This window comes from Fusarium vanettenii (assembly GCF_000151355.1).
Source record: "Fusarium vanettenii 77-13-4 chromosome 7 genomic scaffold NECHAsca_84_chr7_2_0, whole genome shotgun sequence".
Taxonomy (NCBI): Eukaryota; Fungi; Ascomycota; class Sordariomycetes; order Hypocreales; family Nectriaceae; genus Fusarium; species Fusarium vanettenii.
This window is the reverse complement of record NW_003315805.1, coordinates 27,607-44,749: the sequence shown is the minus strand read 5'-3', so window position 1 is coordinate 44,749 and position 17,143 is coordinate 27,607. Positions and strand designations below refer to the sequence as shown.

General features: G+C 51.8%; 5 protein-coding genes across 5 annotated transcripts; 1 reads left to right on the top strand and 4 right to left on the bottom strand.

Moving 5' to 3' along the window:
- Nucleotides 1-792: 792 nt before the first annotated feature.
- NECHADRAFT_44418 (uncharacterized protein) lies at nucleotides 793-2,600 on the top strand (the record flags this gene model as incomplete). The annotated part of the gene is made up of 5 exons (XM_003039649.1): nucleotides 793-972; nucleotides 1,035-1,123; nucleotides 1,200-1,344; nucleotides 1,408-1,471; nucleotides 1,546-2,600. 5 exons carry the CDS (start codon nucleotides 793-795, stop codon nucleotides 2,598-2,600), a joined length of 1,533 nt encoding a protein of 510 aa, XP_003039695.1.
- A 731-nt stretch (nucleotides 2,601-3,331) lies between these two features.
- Nucleotides 3,332-4,672, bottom strand: NECHADRAFT_82241 (uncharacterized protein; the record flags this gene model as incomplete). The annotated part of the gene is made up of 1 exon (XM_003039643.1): nucleotides 3,332-4,672. The coding sequence occupies one exon, from the start codon at nucleotides 4,670-4,672 to the stop codon at nucleotides 3,332-3,334; it is 1,341 nt and encodes a 446-aa protein (XP_003039689.1).
- A 1,492-nt stretch (nucleotides 4,673-6,164) lies between these two features.
- NECHADRAFT_94780 (uncharacterized protein) lies at nucleotides 6,165-8,917 on the bottom strand (the record flags this gene model as incomplete). The annotated part of the gene is made up of 7 exons (XM_003039642.1): nucleotides 6,165-6,489; nucleotides 6,558-6,768; nucleotides 6,826-7,001; nucleotides 7,051-7,687; nucleotides 7,743-8,160; nucleotides 8,217-8,544; nucleotides 8,649-8,917. The coding sequence occupies 7 exons, from the start codon at nucleotides 8,915-8,917 to the stop codon at nucleotides 6,165-6,167; spliced, it is 2,364 nt and encodes a 787-aa protein (XP_003039688.1).
- Nucleotides 8,918-9,848: 931 nt separating this feature from the next.
- NECHADRAFT_44430 (uncharacterized protein) lies at nucleotides 9,849-14,796 on the bottom strand (the record flags this gene model as incomplete). Its single annotated transcript, XM_003039641.1, has 9 exons — nucleotides 9,849-10,128; nucleotides 10,188-10,565; nucleotides 10,628-10,708; nucleotides 10,764-13,002; nucleotides 13,076-13,309; nucleotides 13,377-13,656; nucleotides 13,715-13,898; nucleotides 13,999-14,470; nucleotides 14,583-14,796. The coding sequence occupies 9 exons, from the start codon at nucleotides 14,794-14,796 to the stop codon at nucleotides 9,849-9,851; spliced, it is 4,362 nt and encodes a 1,453-aa protein (XP_003039687.1).
- Nucleotides 14,797-16,579: 1,783 nt separating this feature from the next.
- Nucleotides 16,580-17,035, bottom strand: NECHADRAFT_82238 (uncharacterized protein; the record flags this gene model as incomplete). Its single annotated transcript, XM_003039640.1, has 2 exons — nucleotides 16,580-16,708; nucleotides 16,778-17,035. 2 exons carry the CDS (start codon nucleotides 17,033-17,035, stop codon nucleotides 16,580-16,582), a joined length of 387 nt encoding a protein of 128 aa, XP_003039686.1.
- Between the last annotated feature and the right edge of the window lie 108 nt (nucleotides 17,036-17,143).

Sequence of the window (17,143 nt, the reverse complement as noted above, 5' to 3'; positions counted from 1 at the left end):
ATCTCGCCCTTCGCTCGTCAGGCTTGTTGGCACCTGAGCGGTTCCTGGTCGCTGAGCCCATTGGATCGATCAGACAATTCGCAGGAGTTAGAATGGAAGAAACAAAGTTGTCTGCGGGGGAAAGAAAATGTAAGAGATTGTGAGCAATGCAGAGCCTGGATGAACCTGAGCAGACGTGGGTGAGTGGGGGGGCCGCGATATATCCACCCCCCGTTCACAACTAACGAGGATATGCGCTACTACGAATTAGGGAGGGATCCCATCCATGGCTTCAGAAAAAAGTCCACTCCTCCACTTCTAGCTGGTCAATTGCGCGTCTACAGACTCTAAGGATCAATCCCGGCAGCTTGGCAGCAGCCATGCGAGAGCATCGCACCGTTTACAGACGCCTTCTTTTGGCTAGGATCAGCTCACAGACAAGGGATTTTCCCTACCAAAGGAGCCCCATCGCTGCAAGTTCAGAGACCCTACTCCGCAAGTAAGAAAGATTGTGTCTCACACCGACCCGCTTCCCACCTACCGACCGGCGTCGTGGCGACCTTGATCTCATCAGATAAGATATAAATCTGCCATCGCCGCCGACATGACAGCCTCAGTAGCAACGTCCTCCCACGACTGCTTCCACTTCTTTCTCCTCTCCATCCCCCTCCTCTTTGCCGCTTGGTCGACCCCCAACCTCCCAACTCTGTCACCATGGCTACTGAGAGAGCCAACCTTGACCCCCAGGAGGTCGTTGACAATACAGTCGTGACGCCCCAACGCTCCACGTCTGAGGACAAGGAGAAGGGTATCATGGACGTCACTGACCCTCTTCCCGATGAGCCTGAGAAACCTGGCGAGTTCCCGCTGTCCTGGAAGATCACTGCCCTTGTCTGCGGCCTGATGTTGTCCTGGGGCTCGTCCTTCTCGGAAAATACCCTTGGGCCTCTGAAGAAGACTCTCATCAAGGAACTAGACATCACCAATGCTCAGGTAGGTTGTTGCCTATGCCATCTGTGTCCCAAGGCGACCCCAAACTAACACTCTCCCCCCAGTATGGCGCCATTTCTTCGGCCACCTCACTGGTCAACAGCATTCTTCCCATTTTGGGTGGATATGGTCTCGATCACTATGGTGTTGAGTGGTAAGGGACTCTGCCCCTATCATGCATTCCAGGGTTGCAATATCGATCTTCTACTGACAGATTTGCTCACGATTAGGGGTTCGTTGATCTGCTCGGTTGCCATCTTTCTAGGAGCCGTCGTTTCAGCGGCTGGTTCCAACCAAGATTCTTTCGGCCTCGTTATGGGCGGTCGAATTATCATGGGCTTTGGAAGTACCGTCATTGAGACTTGTACATCCAAGGTCAGTTCAACTGCACATACACCATGACACACGGCGTAACTGGTGTTAACATCCTTCGTGCAGATCCTGGCTCATTGGTTCCAACATCGTGGACTTGGTCTCGTGTATGGCCTTGACTTGTCTATTGGTAAGCTTTGCGAAATCAGCCATCAGGGAAGCATTCCGTAGCGTATGCCTGCTGACGGTTACTTCTGTTGGTAGGCAAACTCATTGTTCTCGCCGCCAAGGCCTCAGCTGTCCCGATGAGGGATGCCTCAAGTTTCTGGGGCTGGGCACTGTGGATTCCAGCCATTGTTTGCTTCGTCAATCTGCTGCAGAACATCTTCTACGTTTGGTGGGCGCGAAGCCGACCAGAATGGACCCAGATGCCCACTGGTCAGAGAAAGGCCAAAGAGGAGGGAAGGTGCCGTGCAGCTGTGGGGCAAGGCCAAGTTGTCATGGGTGATGAAAATGTCGATACTGCCACCAAACGCACTGGTTGGACATCCTCTCTCCCAAACTGGAGAACACTGATTCGCGTGCCGCGATTCTTCTGGCTGGTAGTTTGCACTCAGATCCTTCAAGCAGGCACTGTCGGTGGGTTTAACGGGCTCAACGCCGATATCATCACCCAGACCCGAGGATCAACTGAGCAGTTGGCTGGATACACATCAGCTCTACAGCAGGTCATTCCTGTTGTCTGCGCTCCCCTGATTGGTTCTTTCTTCGATTTCTTCGGCTACAGAATGGCGTTTGTGAGTGCCACATCAGTCATCTGGATCTTGGTTTACTGCCTCATTGGTTTTACCAAGGTCAACGCTCTTGGTGCCATGATCATCGCCTCAGTGGCATCGACTATGAATGCCCTTCCCTTTCTGGCATCCATCCCCCTCATGGTTCCAAGCCAGCTCGAACTGGGTCTTGTCTTTGGCATCTGGAAGGCTTTCAACAATAGCGGCAGTGTTATCGTTGATATGATTGCTGGTCGGCTACAGGACCTCACCCCAGGCCAAACCTATGAACGCGTCGTCGGCTTCTTCGTGGCTGTCAAAGGACTGGAGTTTTGCCTAGGACTCTTCTATGGCGTCCTCGATAGAAGGTATCTTGCGGGTATTCTTACGATGAGTGAGAAGAAGCGGCTGGTGGTTGAAAAGGCAGGTGAACTCGGAGCCCCTGTGGGACGGAAACCCGCCAAGTCTTTCACGTTTGTTGGCATTGGGCTTCTATGCAGCATGATCATCATCTCTTGGGTCTTGTTTATCCGCTACTCGATTTAAAAGTCAAGTGTAGCGACAGGCCAGGCTCGAGACAGCTATCTTCGGACGGTTGTGTCTAGTCAGGGGCGGATCTAGCCGATGCCAAGATACATACAAGTTTAGGATAACATTCAGCATAGCTTAATGACTACGCCGGGAGATAATAGTTCGGGCAGTTCCTCGTCAAGAGCATGGAGGTCAGGCTTGACATGGCCCCCAATTTGTCAAGTCTGGAGTCACTGTTGTCTCTGTTGATGAAGCCTTGTTCTGTGGTCGTTACCGTTTAACCTAGCAACTCATGATGTTCCGCTACCGCTCTCCGGGGAAACAACCATGATTGTCCTGTCCAGCCTCTGCAGTCGGGATGGCTTTCCCATATGCTGCCCCGTCACACCTTTACCCCTGGCCAGAGACTCCGCGGCGGCTGAGTTACACTCAAGGTGGTGAAGCAAAAGTATTAGTACCAAGATCAAGGTCTCATCTTATAGGCCAGCTAGAACTCAGCTAGGGAAGAGGCAAGAGGGTGGTGGGCGTATTAACGGAAAGATCTTGGCGAGTATCTCATTCTATACAGTAGTCATCAAGATGGAGATAGCGTGTCTATTGAGAGAATCAGTTCTACCACGCGTAGACAAAGAACAATAACAAACAGCGTGCGAAGAGCAGTAATGAGCCAAACTTTGGTCTCACATTGCCTTGCGGGGTATCATGTATGAACGAAATACTCAAACCTTCAAACAATTATCATATATTCATCTCTTATAAACCGTCAAAGCCCAGTGCCCCAAGTGCCGTAGAAAAGCCACGACTTGGTAACACCCGAGTACGGTCTTTGTATCACCAATCATGACCGTCTCAATAAGCTGCACAGTCTCGCCGTCCCTCAGGAAAAGCAGTGTCCACACACCTCCATTGACCTGTACAAGCGGTAGCGTCGTGTCGACCGTGATGTGCTTCGAGGACGTGACAGAGAGAAGGCGAAGCCTCTTGAGGTGCGAGGTGGCCCACACAGATAGCTGTGCCTTGCCTTCCTCAGTCGAGCCAGCCTGCACCTTTGTCTCGATGCTGACGGCAATGGGCTGGTAGCGCAGGGGTGCAGTAGAGGAGTGGTTGATGGACTGGGGGTCGTTGGCTGCTGCGAGGCGGTCATAGACGTCTCGGACGGTTACCCCGCTGAGGGTTATGCAGAAATCGACGAGCTTGGCCTGGAGGTCTACGCCGGAGCGATGCTTGCCAAGGTAGGGCTTGTTGATGGTGGCTCGAGTCACATCCCAGTGTGAAAGGTTCTCAAATGGTTTCAAGGCCACGTCGAGTAGCCGTTCGTGGATCCGGGCGTTCCAACAGGGTTCGGGGAGGTTGAGCTCGATAGCTTCCTGTGTTCGCTCACACACCAGCCTAAGTTCCTGCAGTTCGTCGAAAGCGTTCCACGGGTTAGCTCCATGCTCCTTTGCCCATGACTCGGCGTCATAAAAGGTATGGTCGTCAAGTGCTTTCTCCAATGGGCCACGGTCGGCCGTGATGGCATGGTGCACCTGACGCGGCACAATGTTCCGCAGCTCTGATGCCTCCTTGGACCTTTCAAAGAGTGGCAGAACATCCGGTGTGAGTTGGTCCAGCCTCTTTAAGACGATGTGTTTGATGTGCTTCTCTGCGAGTGCAAGGTCGGCCATGTCTCTAACAGGGCTGCGCCGGCTTGACTTTTTACTCGGAGTTGCCGGAGGCATATATACAGCCGGCGCTGATTGCGTCATCCAGGTATTGCCATGGCCATCGCCCGTTCCAGCTGAATATTCTGATCGAGTGTCGGTCGTTGGTCGCAAGGGGAAGGACGCGTTCGGCGCCGAGGTGGATGAGGATTGATCCACGCGGCGTCTCTTTGTTGGGGATTCCGGTCGCGATATATCTCTCGGGTCAACAGGAAAAGGAAGGTCTTCGCTGAAAGGCGGCGACATGATGCTGGTGGTCTCGTGGGGTCGCTTGCGCTTGGTTGATGTCGTTGGCTCCGGCAAAGATAACAATGGAGATGAGGGCTCGAGGAAAGGGGGGAATTTAGAGGCTTCGGCGATCCAGGCCTCTATCTGACTGTATTCCATGTTCAGGAGGCAAGAACACGAAATTACGAGGGTGCGAGAGTTGCTGATTTCATTGCTCGTTGATCTTGATGATGAGGTACGCGAATTGAGGCCGTCGTTGGATCCGCGACGTCGCGTGGGGCAACCCTTGGCCCCGCGTCCGCGGCAAAGATTCGGTATATTCTGGACGGGAATAGCACGGAGCTCTTATTCCCCTGCATAGTGCGAGAAAATCCAGCGAATCAGAGTGGTAATCATGGCGGCCCACCACAATGAGGAGTAGGTAGAACGAGAGACGCGTGATCAAGGGCGCTTTCTCGAGATGAGCACCGCTCTATGTGCCAATCAATTGAGGGGGAGAGAGAAAGAGAGAGAAAGACGAAAGAAGAAAAAAGAAAGAAAAGAAAGGGAGAAAATATGAGAGAAGTGTTGCGCTGAGCAACCTTGCCAGCACAACTCAATCCACACGATTGTAACTTGCGGGCAAAGAGACGGCACTAGTCGATGGGAACATATTTTCCGCTACGGACACTACGCTTCATCCAGAGGCAATTCTCAAACACACATTCCTCTCTAGATCAATCCGGGTTCACAATCACAACTCTCTGTTTTCTTTTACCGACGCGTCTTGGGAGGTATAGTCGAGGAGCTGAGATTTGCTCATGGCTATAGGGTAGTGCTAACCCCTATTGTTTATCTCAGTACATCAAAAGAGGTTATCTCAAATACGCAAGTTCTCATAGCTCCCTCCAGTACAAGATCCATAGATAGTAGCCAGTAGTGAACAATTAAGAATGAGGCGATAGGCTCATTGCCAAACCTACACGTCCTCATAACTTGAAAGTGCACGACCTTTTTCACAAGTCGTGAGCCCATGATCGCACGTGACTCCTTGCAACACCGTGTTTTGTGCTTGATGGGAACGACGCGTGACGCGTCCTTATTTCCACCTGGAGGTGTCTTGGCAATCACCGACGCCTTACTGTTTCTGGACTAGCCCCTGCGGTCGCCCACCACTGTCCTGCCGGATGCGAGATCCCAATAAGGAAGTTTAACCGGAATACCGGGCCTTCAACTACCGAGGCTATTTTAAGTTCAGTTTTAAGCGATAAACTCAATCTTCAACACATGCCTCGGCTTATGTGTGCGATGCAAGCTTTTCAACCTCATTCTACTACCAAAGGCTTGATCACTGGACGACAATGGAAACAGCACTTATTATATGTACTATGTCCAATAAAGTAAAGTCTATCAAATGGTCAACTGCCACACACTGCTATGCCCAATGCCCTACCTCGCTCGTGCAGGGAGTAAAGGCGAGTTGTCATGTTGGAATTGCAGTGTCTGTGCCTGGGTTATAAAACACATTGACCCAGACGCTCAACTCGACCCCCAGTGGGAGTTCAAGCGACATGGCCTGTCTTCTGGGGCCTCATAGGCGCGCCTTGAACATGCAAAGGCATGTGGACTATGCATGCCCGCCCTTGATGAGAATCCGCGCCGTCTTCATCACCTAGCCACCAGGGTTCGTCTGCAGGCTACCACTTGGGTTCCAGGGAAACTTAGGAATCTGAATCTCCCCAACAAAGCTGCTCAAGTCGGGCGCGGCTTTGTTCATGTCGTATGCACATGTCGGTTGCTTCGTGCCGAATGTCTTGGCATCGGTGACGATTGAATGCTCGTTGTAGGAAAGCCGGGCTTGATGAATGGTGCGCCGTGACACGTCACCAGCAAAGTAGTTTTGCGGTGCAATAAACATCGATGATACAGCTGTCGTCATCACCGTGTTTGGAAGATCGGCCGTGTTGGGGAGATGGTGCATGCCCAAGTTGAAGTACCTCAAAAAGGGGAAAAGAAGAAGAAAAGTCAGAAGTGTTGTGATAATCATAGTGGCGCAAATACTTACAGAACAATGTCCTCTTGGTCTAGACTCTCCCCGTCGAAGAACTCGTCAAAGTTCACGGCTGGGTGATGCGGATCGTGGCTGTTGAAGGCGTATGCACTCTTTGGTTCAGTGTCGTGGTGTTGAAGGGCGTAGAGGTTATGATTGGCCCAGTTGGCGGATTGACCGAGGGCTGAGGATGACTGAACCGTTAGGTGGGCAGTACTACCGCTGTCTGTGAACGTCCCTCGTTAGCAATGTAAATATCCGTGTGTGAGTGAAGTTGACACACTTGGGAAAATGTGGTACCCGGGTGCCTCTCCAAAACTATTCAGCTTATCCTTATTGACAACGGCGTATGCAGCAGCTCCGTTCTTGGCCCAGGTAATCTTGCTGTCGTCTTCGCTGGTAATGTAGGAGCGGTTGACCTTCATGGTGTTGATAGGCTGACCATCAGACCACGGGTAGCTGATGCTGGTCAATAACCTGCTTGTGGAGGGGACGGAGGGGATCATACACTTGGGTAGTTGGTACAAACTCAGTTTTTAACAGACTGTTTTTCCTGCCCTTGATGTCCAGATCGAGCTTGAAATTGATGACATGGTCATGCATAGACCCTGACAAGTTGTCATGAATATGAAAGCCATAATCACCGTCTCCCGACCAAAATGCGCCCTGTATATAACCAGAAGCTCTAACCGTGACGGCAATGGAGCCGTCGTAGTGGAAGGAATACTCGAAGAGATAGTCGTAGTTCCCTACCGTCGAGACACTACGGATAGTAAACACAATGTTCTTACTCGCGGATACATGGGTTGATGTCAAATGACGCTGAATAGGATAGCCGGTATCGTATTCAAAGAGGCAAAGACTGTTGGGGTGCACATGAGTAGTTTCGCTGATGTAAAACGTCGTGTTGAGATAGGTGGCATGGGACGGGCAGTCGAAACCGTCAACCAGGTTCCATTGGCTGGTGCCAATGCCGTATGAGGAATCGAGATATGCTGATGAAGCATGTAGTGGGTCCTGCGAAGCGTAGTGCGCAAGCGCCTCCTGGAGACCAAGTTCGTAGATCAGACGCTCGCCCTTGTACCGGATGTCGTGAAGCTGCAACCCCGTCTCTTTTTGGTTGGAGACGAAGAAACTGAAGTCCACTGATTCGCCCTGTTAGTCACGTGTATGTATGATAACGACATCAAATGCACCTACTCCATTCAACGTAGTTCTGCTCTCTGTCGACCCCAAACCGTGCGCCTTCTGGCTGGACAGAAATGGGAGGGTACAGATGATCGCGCGGCAGCTTTTCGCCTTGCTGGTCAGTAGAGGTCCATGATCCATCCACATTTGTTCCTGGCCTTCTGGTCAAGGTCTCGATGCCCTTGCGAAAGGCGGCGGTGGTCGGCCAATAGTTTCCGTCATAATACCAGCCAACTACCTTCCACTTGGAAGGATCTCGGCCTGTTATATCGAGTTTGAATTGCAGGCTCGTTGGAAGTATGGTCTCGGAAAAGAACTCGCCCGTGTGCGCAGAGTAGAACTCGTTCCACTGGTAGATCTTGTCGCCGCTATGAGTTAGAGGATCACTACCTGCAATCAACAGTTTGTCGTCATCTGCACCGGTTGCGGTCTATTGATGCCATCAGCCCAAAGTTTCCTGGAAGCGCGTAGGGAAGATGTACTCACGCCGTTGAGAAGTCGCTTGGTGATGTCTTGAATCTCAGCTCCGACCTTTAGATTGAAAGCAGCGATGGCATCGCCATCAGCGTTGTACACGTTGATTCGGCCGCGGCCAGAAGTGAACATGTAGTTGAGCTCCTCATACCGGGTCGAGCCTTTCTTGACGGGTAGAGGGCCAACCATGTACTCCTGGATGTAGGGTTGCAGCTGCGAATTAAACTGCAAGGTCGCTCTCGCATATCGGGCTGGAACAGGACCGCGTCCCTCGAGATATGACAATGCATCAGTCTTGTTCGGCTGCAACAGGTCCAGAGTCACAATGACGTTGTCCCAACTACATATTATCAGTTGACGGGCATTGACATGGCGATATATAAGATGTCGGGGCAATTCATTGGGGAGGTCATTGTGGAGGTAATGCGAAAAGACAAGACTTACGAGGTCGAGTTGACTACAGCAGTCAGGTTGAGTTCCTTCTGCTGATGGAGATAAGCAGTAACTTGGGCATATTCATGATCTGTGAGACCCTGGAAGATGTTCTTGCTTGGTGCCGTAATGGTGACTTCTTTGCCAGAGCTGCAACCCTGCCGCTTCGAAGGACGACGGAGGGAATGTGGCCGTGCTGCTGGACCAGGGATGGATGGACGTGCCAAGACCCGGCTCAGGCAAGCCAGCAGACAGAGCCTCAAGCAAATTATGAGAAGCATGGCTGCTCGTGTTTGGAAACATGCGTGAATACACCTGGCAGTGGACGTGATGGGATGGTATGGGCAACCTAAAATAGAGGAGTACCGGCAGACGAAGGGGTTCGGACTCTGAAAATCTGCCAGCATATGGTTTCTTTTCCGTACTAACTGCTGCAGCATGGTAAACGCGGCACGGTACGGCGCGGGAAGGGCGGCGACAAGGAGAATCGGGGATACCATGTAAACTGATACGTCAGGTCAGCCAGCCACCTACACGACCAACTGCATCGACTAGGCACGGAAGCTACCTTCCCGCGCATTAGAGAGCGGAGCAAGCGGCAAAAACATGGCCTCAAGAGACTAACCCGGGAAAAAGAGTCAAGGCGGCAGATCGAAATCAGATCATCCGATCGACAACACATCAAAAGCATAACACAGGGGTCATTGCCAAGGTCCACTTGTTGATGGGTCGCCTTGGAAATGAATCTGCAGGACTTGAACCCACCCCTGTGAGCATCTGGGATCGACACAGACGTGCATCTAGTGAGTGTCATCGGGTATGGGGGGGGGTGGCAGTGCTCGCTTCCCTCGTGAAAGAAAGAAAAAAGTAGCACCAGCCGTGACGTTCGCCTTACGCCCTACTAGACGGGCTACATGGCTGTCAAAGGGGTTTGAAATGAGATAGAGGGGCTGGCACTATGACCTCGAGAGAGTGAATCTTGATCTTTTACTGCACGGGGTGAATTATACGGCATCGCCATTTTGCCTCTTGTTCAAGCTTCTACCGTGTCTCTAGACGCCCAGCTTGAGCAAACATGCTCTAATTGTCTTGTGCGGTGCTGGGTGTAAAGCCTACTCGCCCGAGAGCAAAACGAGGGAAGGTTAAAGAGGCGTCTCGGAGGAGCTGTACTACACCGTACAACCAGTCCTCCACAGTTAATCTAGCTTTAAACTATTCTAGCAATGTGTCTCCCTCTTCTTCCTCTATTTCCTCCCCCTTCTTTTCCACGGCCAGCTTTGCGTAGAGAGCAGCAAAGGCCGAGGCCTCAGGACCCTTTTCCAGGAGCTCTCGCGGAGGTCCAAACTCTTGCAACTCGCCTGCATCAAGAACAGCTACCATATCAAAGTCGTCCAGAGCCGACTCAAGCTTATGAACGATGGCAATCACTGTGCGGTTCTCGAACCGCTCACGCAGGACACGCTGGACAAGCTCATCGACGTGCGAGTCCACGCTGGTAGTGTCAGTATCTGGTGCACAAATGGGGGGGAGATAGAGGGCGTGGCATTGTACCTGCTTGTGGCTTCATCGAGAACAACGACGGGCGATGGGCGCAGGATGGCGCGTGCAATGCAAAAGAGCTGCCTTTGGCCATGGGAGAGGTGCAGCACCTCAATGGGCACATCAAGCCCGCCCTTTTCGACTACAATGTCCCACAGGTCTACAGCTCTCAGTGCATCCTCAATTGAAGCATCTGTGAGTCCGGAAGAAGGGTCCGCATTCAGCCGTACGCTGCCTCCCTCGATGAGGAACGCATCCTGCGGCACAGCCACTAGCCGAGTGCGAACCTGTTCACGGGGCAGCGTGCTAATGTCAAGCTCGTCTATAGTTATGCGGCCACCATGGAGGTCTATCATGCGGAAAAGGCATGAGACCATGGAACTCTTACCACTGCGAGGGAATATGGGTTAGCTGGAGAGGTCTACTAGAGGAACATGTTGGAGCCGCGTTACCTTCCAGTCCGTCCGCAAATGCCAATCTTTTGCCCCGCCTGGATCGACATGGATATGTTTTTCAGGACATGCTCGGAGTGCCTGTAAAAGGATGGGTTAGCAAGTGATTATGTGTGGGGATGAAGCGTTGACGTACCTATATCCAGCCGAGACATTGTCGAACTTAATGGTCCCCATGGATGGCCACATGGGCGGCGGTTGTTCCTTTTCCTGGGGTTCATGCTCCGAAGCGGTGTGGGATGTGAAAGACTTGATCCTAGAGATTGCGCCGATTTGAGTCTCCAAGTTTGTCCAGAAAGTCATCAATAGCTTGAGGTGCTGGCTAAACTGGATGATGTTAACGAGGGCAACTCCAATCAAACCTGTTGGGAGTACGCCTCTGAGTTGGGTAACAAGAACCATGACCAGCACAGCGATGAAGGCCACAAACATGTCGAGGACAAAGGTCAGCCAACGCTGAACCGCAAAGAGAAGATAGAAGGGCTTTTGGGACCGGTCCAGCAACTCGTGGTGTTTCTTCTCGAGGGCACCGCGCCACCCAAACGCGCGCAGTGTCACCAGTCCAGTGACAGACTCGGTGAACAGGGCATAGAGCGGGCTCTTTGCCTCCAGATCCATAAATCGAAGCTGGCGGGATGTGCGTAGGTACGTGTGCTGGACCACCCACAACGCCGCGAACAAAAAGGGGAATGCGACGGCCGTATAATACGAACCAGCGGCGATGAGTGCCATCTCGGCGATGCACAGCACGAAAGTAGCAAAGGTGTTGAGCGCTGAGAGGGGCAAGTCCATATCGATGAGCTGGAGATCTTGGCTGAAGCGGTTGATAGTGACGCCAGTGTCGGTCGCGGCGAAGAAGGACATTGGTGCGTTGAGGACTGTCTTGAGCAGACTCTGGTGGAAGTTGTTACCTGATAGAGGTACCATGGTGACGATCATCTGCCAGGTGCTTACGACTAGGAAGATAATGGCCAAGGCACCCAGCATGGCGTAGATACCTAGGTAGTAGCCGAGCCGTGTAAATGGATCCTTGGCATTGGCAGCTGCCCACCAGTTGAGCCAGATGGTGGGGAAGGACTGGCTGAAGATGAAGGCACAGATGGCGGCGACAAAGATCAAGGTTGGGATCCAGCCGATGGCGCGGATGTAGTATGTGTAGATTGCCACGTCCCCAGTGCGACGGCCGGCCTCGTCTTCGAGGTCCTCGAGAAGGGCTTCTTCAGAGTTGACCAGGGCATGAGCCGATGCCTCGGTAGGGGCAGGGGTCGCATTAGAGGCTTGCTCGTATGTCCAGTCTGCCGAGGATACGAGGGAGCGAGACACGTAGCCGCCAGAGCCGGTCAGCTTGTCCAAGCTCCCCTGCTCGCAGCCTACACCGGTGCCATCGAGACTAAGGATGTGATCTGCGTAGGGAATTCGCGTACCGCGTGAAGAGGCGACGACAACGGTTGCCTTGAGCTGCCGCAGGATGCCGTGAGTGCCAAGGAGGTTGTGGAATACGGCATTTTCAGTGTGCGCATCCAATCCGCTGAAGACGTCATCTAGGATAATGACATCTTTCTGCGCATACAGAGCTCTTGCCAGACTGATTCTTTGACTCTGGCCTCCGCTGAGAACAATACCCTTGCTTCCTATCGTGGTGAGATCCCCCCTAGGAAGCTGGGAGAGATCTTGTCTCAAGGCGCAAGCATCCAGCACCTGCTGATACCAGCGCTCATCTGCTGGTGAGAAAGCGATAATGCTATCTCGCACGGTACCGTTCATGTGCCACGGGGTCTGGTCGCAGTATCCAATTTCGGAGCTCGATACTTGGACGGACCCAGCCATGATACCAACCTCTCCAAGGAATGCCTTGAGAAGAGTCGATTTGCCACTGCCGACCGGCCCAACGAGAAGCGTGAACTTGCCCAGTGGGACTAGGACATCGATGCCGCTCAAGATGGGCTTTTTGGTGGTGTCGTATCCAAAAGAGCCAGCCTTGACGATGACAGCGTTGCCATTCAATGAAGTCTTGGCCATTGCCTCTTTCAGTAACTTGGGCTCTTCTTCGGGTGAAGAACAGTTCTTCTCGGGCTCACTGCCTGAAGACCTGGAGCCTAAGGAGTCGTCACCTTCGATGCCATCCTGGATGACTCTATCATCGACGCGGACATCTGTACTGAGGAAAGATTGGATGCGCACAAAACTCCCGATGGACCCCATCAGGGAGGACAGGGACGTAACAAACGAAGTCAGAGGATCCTGTAGGAGTGCAAACAGAGATAAAGACGTAAACATGCGGTTTGTGTCCAAGTTACTGCCTCCCCCCCGTGACTGGGCGAGCACGCTGTACGCCGTGAAGGTCAGGATGGGGGCGAAGATAGGAGCAAGGTAGGCTATAGGTGTCATAGTTAGCGAGGTTTCTTGGGAGCAGCGCTCATGACATGTGAATCCATTGTAGGTACTCACCCAAGACCATGTTCCAGATCAACAACCTGCGGAACTTGCCCGAGATGTGCATCTCCTCGTTCCGCATGGCCTGAATGCGTGTGCCGAGAACGTCGGTCAGGCCGCACATTTTGACGCCCTTCATGGCCCCCAGCATCTGCGATGTTGCCGCGATTCTCTTTTCGATGGCCTCGAGCCACATAGCTTGGCGAGCCATGACGAAGCTGACGGCAATAACAGAACCGACGATGGAGACTGAATTTGTGCCGAGTCAGCACATTGATCATTCGTTATAGCTCCTCGAAATCCAGTGTGAACTTACAGATTGCGGCTCCGACAGGAATGAGGCAAACAACGCCGAGCTGACGTTCCAACAGGTAGACTGCCACGGCAATCTCGACCAAGTTGGCCCAGACGTCGTGAGCGGTGCGCCATCCCGTGTCAATCCTCTCAATATCAGCGCTCATCAGTGTCAGGGCTGCGGTAGGGTCGGCAGCCGTGATGTTGATATCTGTAGCCTTGTCATACAGCATCGTTATGAGCTGACCACGTGCCATGGTGATGGCGCGATACGTCAGGTGCTGGTACTGACCAGTCGTGACCTGTGATGTTAAGCATCAGTTAGATGCTGCTATGACTCTCACGTAGGGAAGAACATACTCCTATCCCGACGAAGACAATGAACCAGGTGCCTATGAGGCCGTATCCCTGGTTCATATCGTTAGAGTCGCTATCCTTTTCGGCCCACGCCAGTGTCGTTGAGATGAGGAAGGGTTGGCAAAAGGTAAAGGCAATGAAGCACAGACGCGGGAAAATGATGGACAGAATAGGCCCCTTTAGTGTTCTGAGAACGACCAAGATTAAACCACTGCCCTCTTTTTTAGATGCTATGTGACTGTTAGTATCCCGTATGTTGCATGCATGTGCAGTGCTGGAGGTTGGACGACAAACATTTAACCCAGGCAGTCTGCACTAGGTCCTGCAGATATGAAGACTTGAAATGCTTTGCAAGAGGGAACAAAGACTCAATCTCCAATTTCTTGGAGTAGCCAGCGCGGAATAGAGGGAGTTGCCACCAAAATACCCATTGGGAGAAGACGCCGCTCGTCACCTCGGGAGGCAATGTGCGGTACTGAGGACGTAAGAAATCGCGTTTCTCGACAGTCTCGACAACCAGCATGGCAATCTTTATGACCGTGGCGACAAGGGCGGCAATGGCCGGGGACCGATTGTAGCCCTGAAGCCATAGTGTTCGCGTTCGTGTAGCGTCAAAGAGCACCGAGAAGAGTAGGAAGAGGTTGAGCACCGTCGATGGCCGATACGAGTAGACATGCTCAACATAGGATAGGCCTAATAGGCTAATTGATGCGACAAACGATAAGGCGGCAGTTGGTAGGGAGGCTTTGGTGACGACGGCTGAAGATTGAGTCAACAAGACGAGAAAGCCGATTTGCGATGCGATGAGAAAAAGGCACAAGATCTAACAATTGTTAGAACACAGGTCACGGGAAACATTAGAGCAGTCGACTTGCAAGTTTGAAGTATAGCCAGTAGCTGCTTTCAACCTTTACCGTGTTCTTGCGCAGGAGGTAGACAGCTCGACACGGAGCTGCGAGGAGTAACAAGGCATTGATGGGTACAACAAGTATCGACTCTTCAAAGAGCAGCGTAAAGTCGAAGCCGCCTCTGCAGCCAGTCGCATGCGGCCCGAAAGAGTCGTCGTCGCACAAAGATGAGGCCATGGCGGTCGCGGATGGGATTTTTTCCTCAACCTGCCCAGAGACCCGAGGGCAATGAGCGCAATTGAACGTTCAACGGAGCTGCAAACAGATAGAGGGCCATCCGTATCCTGCCTTGAGGAAAGCAAAGTGGCCAAAAGAACACGCAAAAAAAAAAAGAAGGAAAAAAAAAGACACGTCAGACATGGTTCGGACATGGTTCAGACAGACAGGATATTGTGGTGTGGAGTAGCCCGCTTGGCGCGACATGATATGAGCAAGGCGGGTCGAAAAGAGCGCCTCACTAAAATTGTATAGTTCCAATAGTTATGGAGAGATCAATGGTGATTCATTCTGATCAGATAGTTATGGGGCCGGGACGGGCCGGGACGGGCCGGAAAAGGCACGACACATCACATTAACTCAGCTCAACGTCCAACTGCCGTGCCAAGGCATGGTACCAGCCAGGCTAATGCGGCATGTTGGAGGTTGTGGACTCACGTGGCGCGTCTTACTACGTAGTATCCTTGTTTTATGTCGATCTTGGTAGTATTGCTAGATCCCTCATCTGCCCAGGGGTTGACCAATGGATGAGGACGGGCGGCAAAAAAAACCTGGATGACCACGAGGTGCTGATGAAAACATGGGGCGCCAATGTAACCTCCTCTAGATGTCAACGGAAGAGAAATAATGGTGATAATTTGATAGAGTATTAAAATAACTATGAAAATGTCTTGTTTCTTATGTTAGTCTGGTAGCTTGACCTTGGTTCGACTATCAACTTAATCCCTGTTTGCTATCTCAACTTGGTATCTCTAGATCCTTTTACGGCTGCGCAATGGCGTGCTAGCCGGAGGGCTGGGTGGATCTATTTTCCCCTTCCTTGTTGTTGGTACATGATCGAGTCAGTGAAGGGCTCAGACAAACCAAGAATTGGACGGGGCGTCCCACCAAGACTCGTATTTCTCCCCCGGCCTCATACCCCTGTGTTACCCCTGTGTTCTCTGCAATTGTTGGATCGTGGCCTCCCATACGCTGCTACGTGCATACGAATGCTACCTTCTCGGGTGGTCCCCGCCACCACCCCAGAAGTGAGTAAGATCATCATTGCCCAGGCGCCTGGTGTTGGTTCCATACCTAGTCTTGTCAAGAATAACCGAGAGAGGTACAGTTTCTTGGGGACCACAAAGGACTTGAAAAAGTGAACGAGTCGTATTTCTCTTTACTCTAGCATCCGCTCAGCATTTACAAAGTCTCATAGTGGCAATTAAAGCCCTAGATGATCTCTAGTTTTATTCCTTCTTTAGTAGTTATCATGATATTCGGCCTACTGCCGAATCAGGCTCTGGCTGATCAAGCTAGTCTTTTCTTGTTTGTCCATGGCCAAGACTGTGCATTTCCCCAACCAACATCGTGTGGGGCAGTATTGATTATTTCTGAACCCCGAGGGTTCCGCGGCGTTGCATTAGTGGCTGGTTCCCTTGAAATGTGAGTGTAATTGGTTTCTACATGCAGCTGTAAAATGTGTACTGTTTCTACCGTCGCCATCAGCCGAGGTGTTGGATGTCATGTTTTTAATGGTCTTACGTATTGTATCATATTCTATAAGATTACTATGTAATGGGAATAGAGTTAAAGAAAAAAAATCAACGGTCTGCCGTTTTAGGTGCAAGTCACTCAACTAGTAGGCTTTCTTTCCAGCGGCATGCATTCTAACCAAGGATCTCAACGGATACCCTATTCAAATGCCATGTAACTGCCCAGCTTCATGACTCCATAGTCAGATCATCCGGTGTGATTGTGTCATCTAGTCGGTGATCAAGCCACCACTTGAGACCAAAGAAATTGTCAGCAGTGTGAATGATCTCTTTTCTTCATCACCAGGGCCCCGACAGCTGTCCAATACCAGGTCTGTTATCTCATTCTCGTGTTCAGCCTAGTCGTCATTTCAAACCACGGGGGGTTAGCTCCGTTCTCCTGATGTCCGAGTGAAGAGACAACTTACTAACCTCGTAGTGGCAATTCCATGCAGCTCATCATCGATCCGAACTTTTGTACCGACATATTTCTCCACAGGCCTACAGACGAGGCCACGGATGGAGGCTATCCAGAGCTGAAGCGCCGGAGTGCGCATGGCCTCAGCCTGACTGTAGTTGTCATTGGCGTACTTATGGACTGGGTGGGCAAAGGGTGGAGACAAGGAGGTTGTTTTCCAGCTGAAGCCAGGATCTATTTGCTTTGAATTCTCATCAGGGACCAGCATAGTTATTGTCTCCCGAGTCAGTGCATCCACCTACATCATGACAACGCGCAAAATATTCCTCCTGCCTTGAAGGCCAACCCCCCTGGTCGGACGTGGCTTGCTTGCACC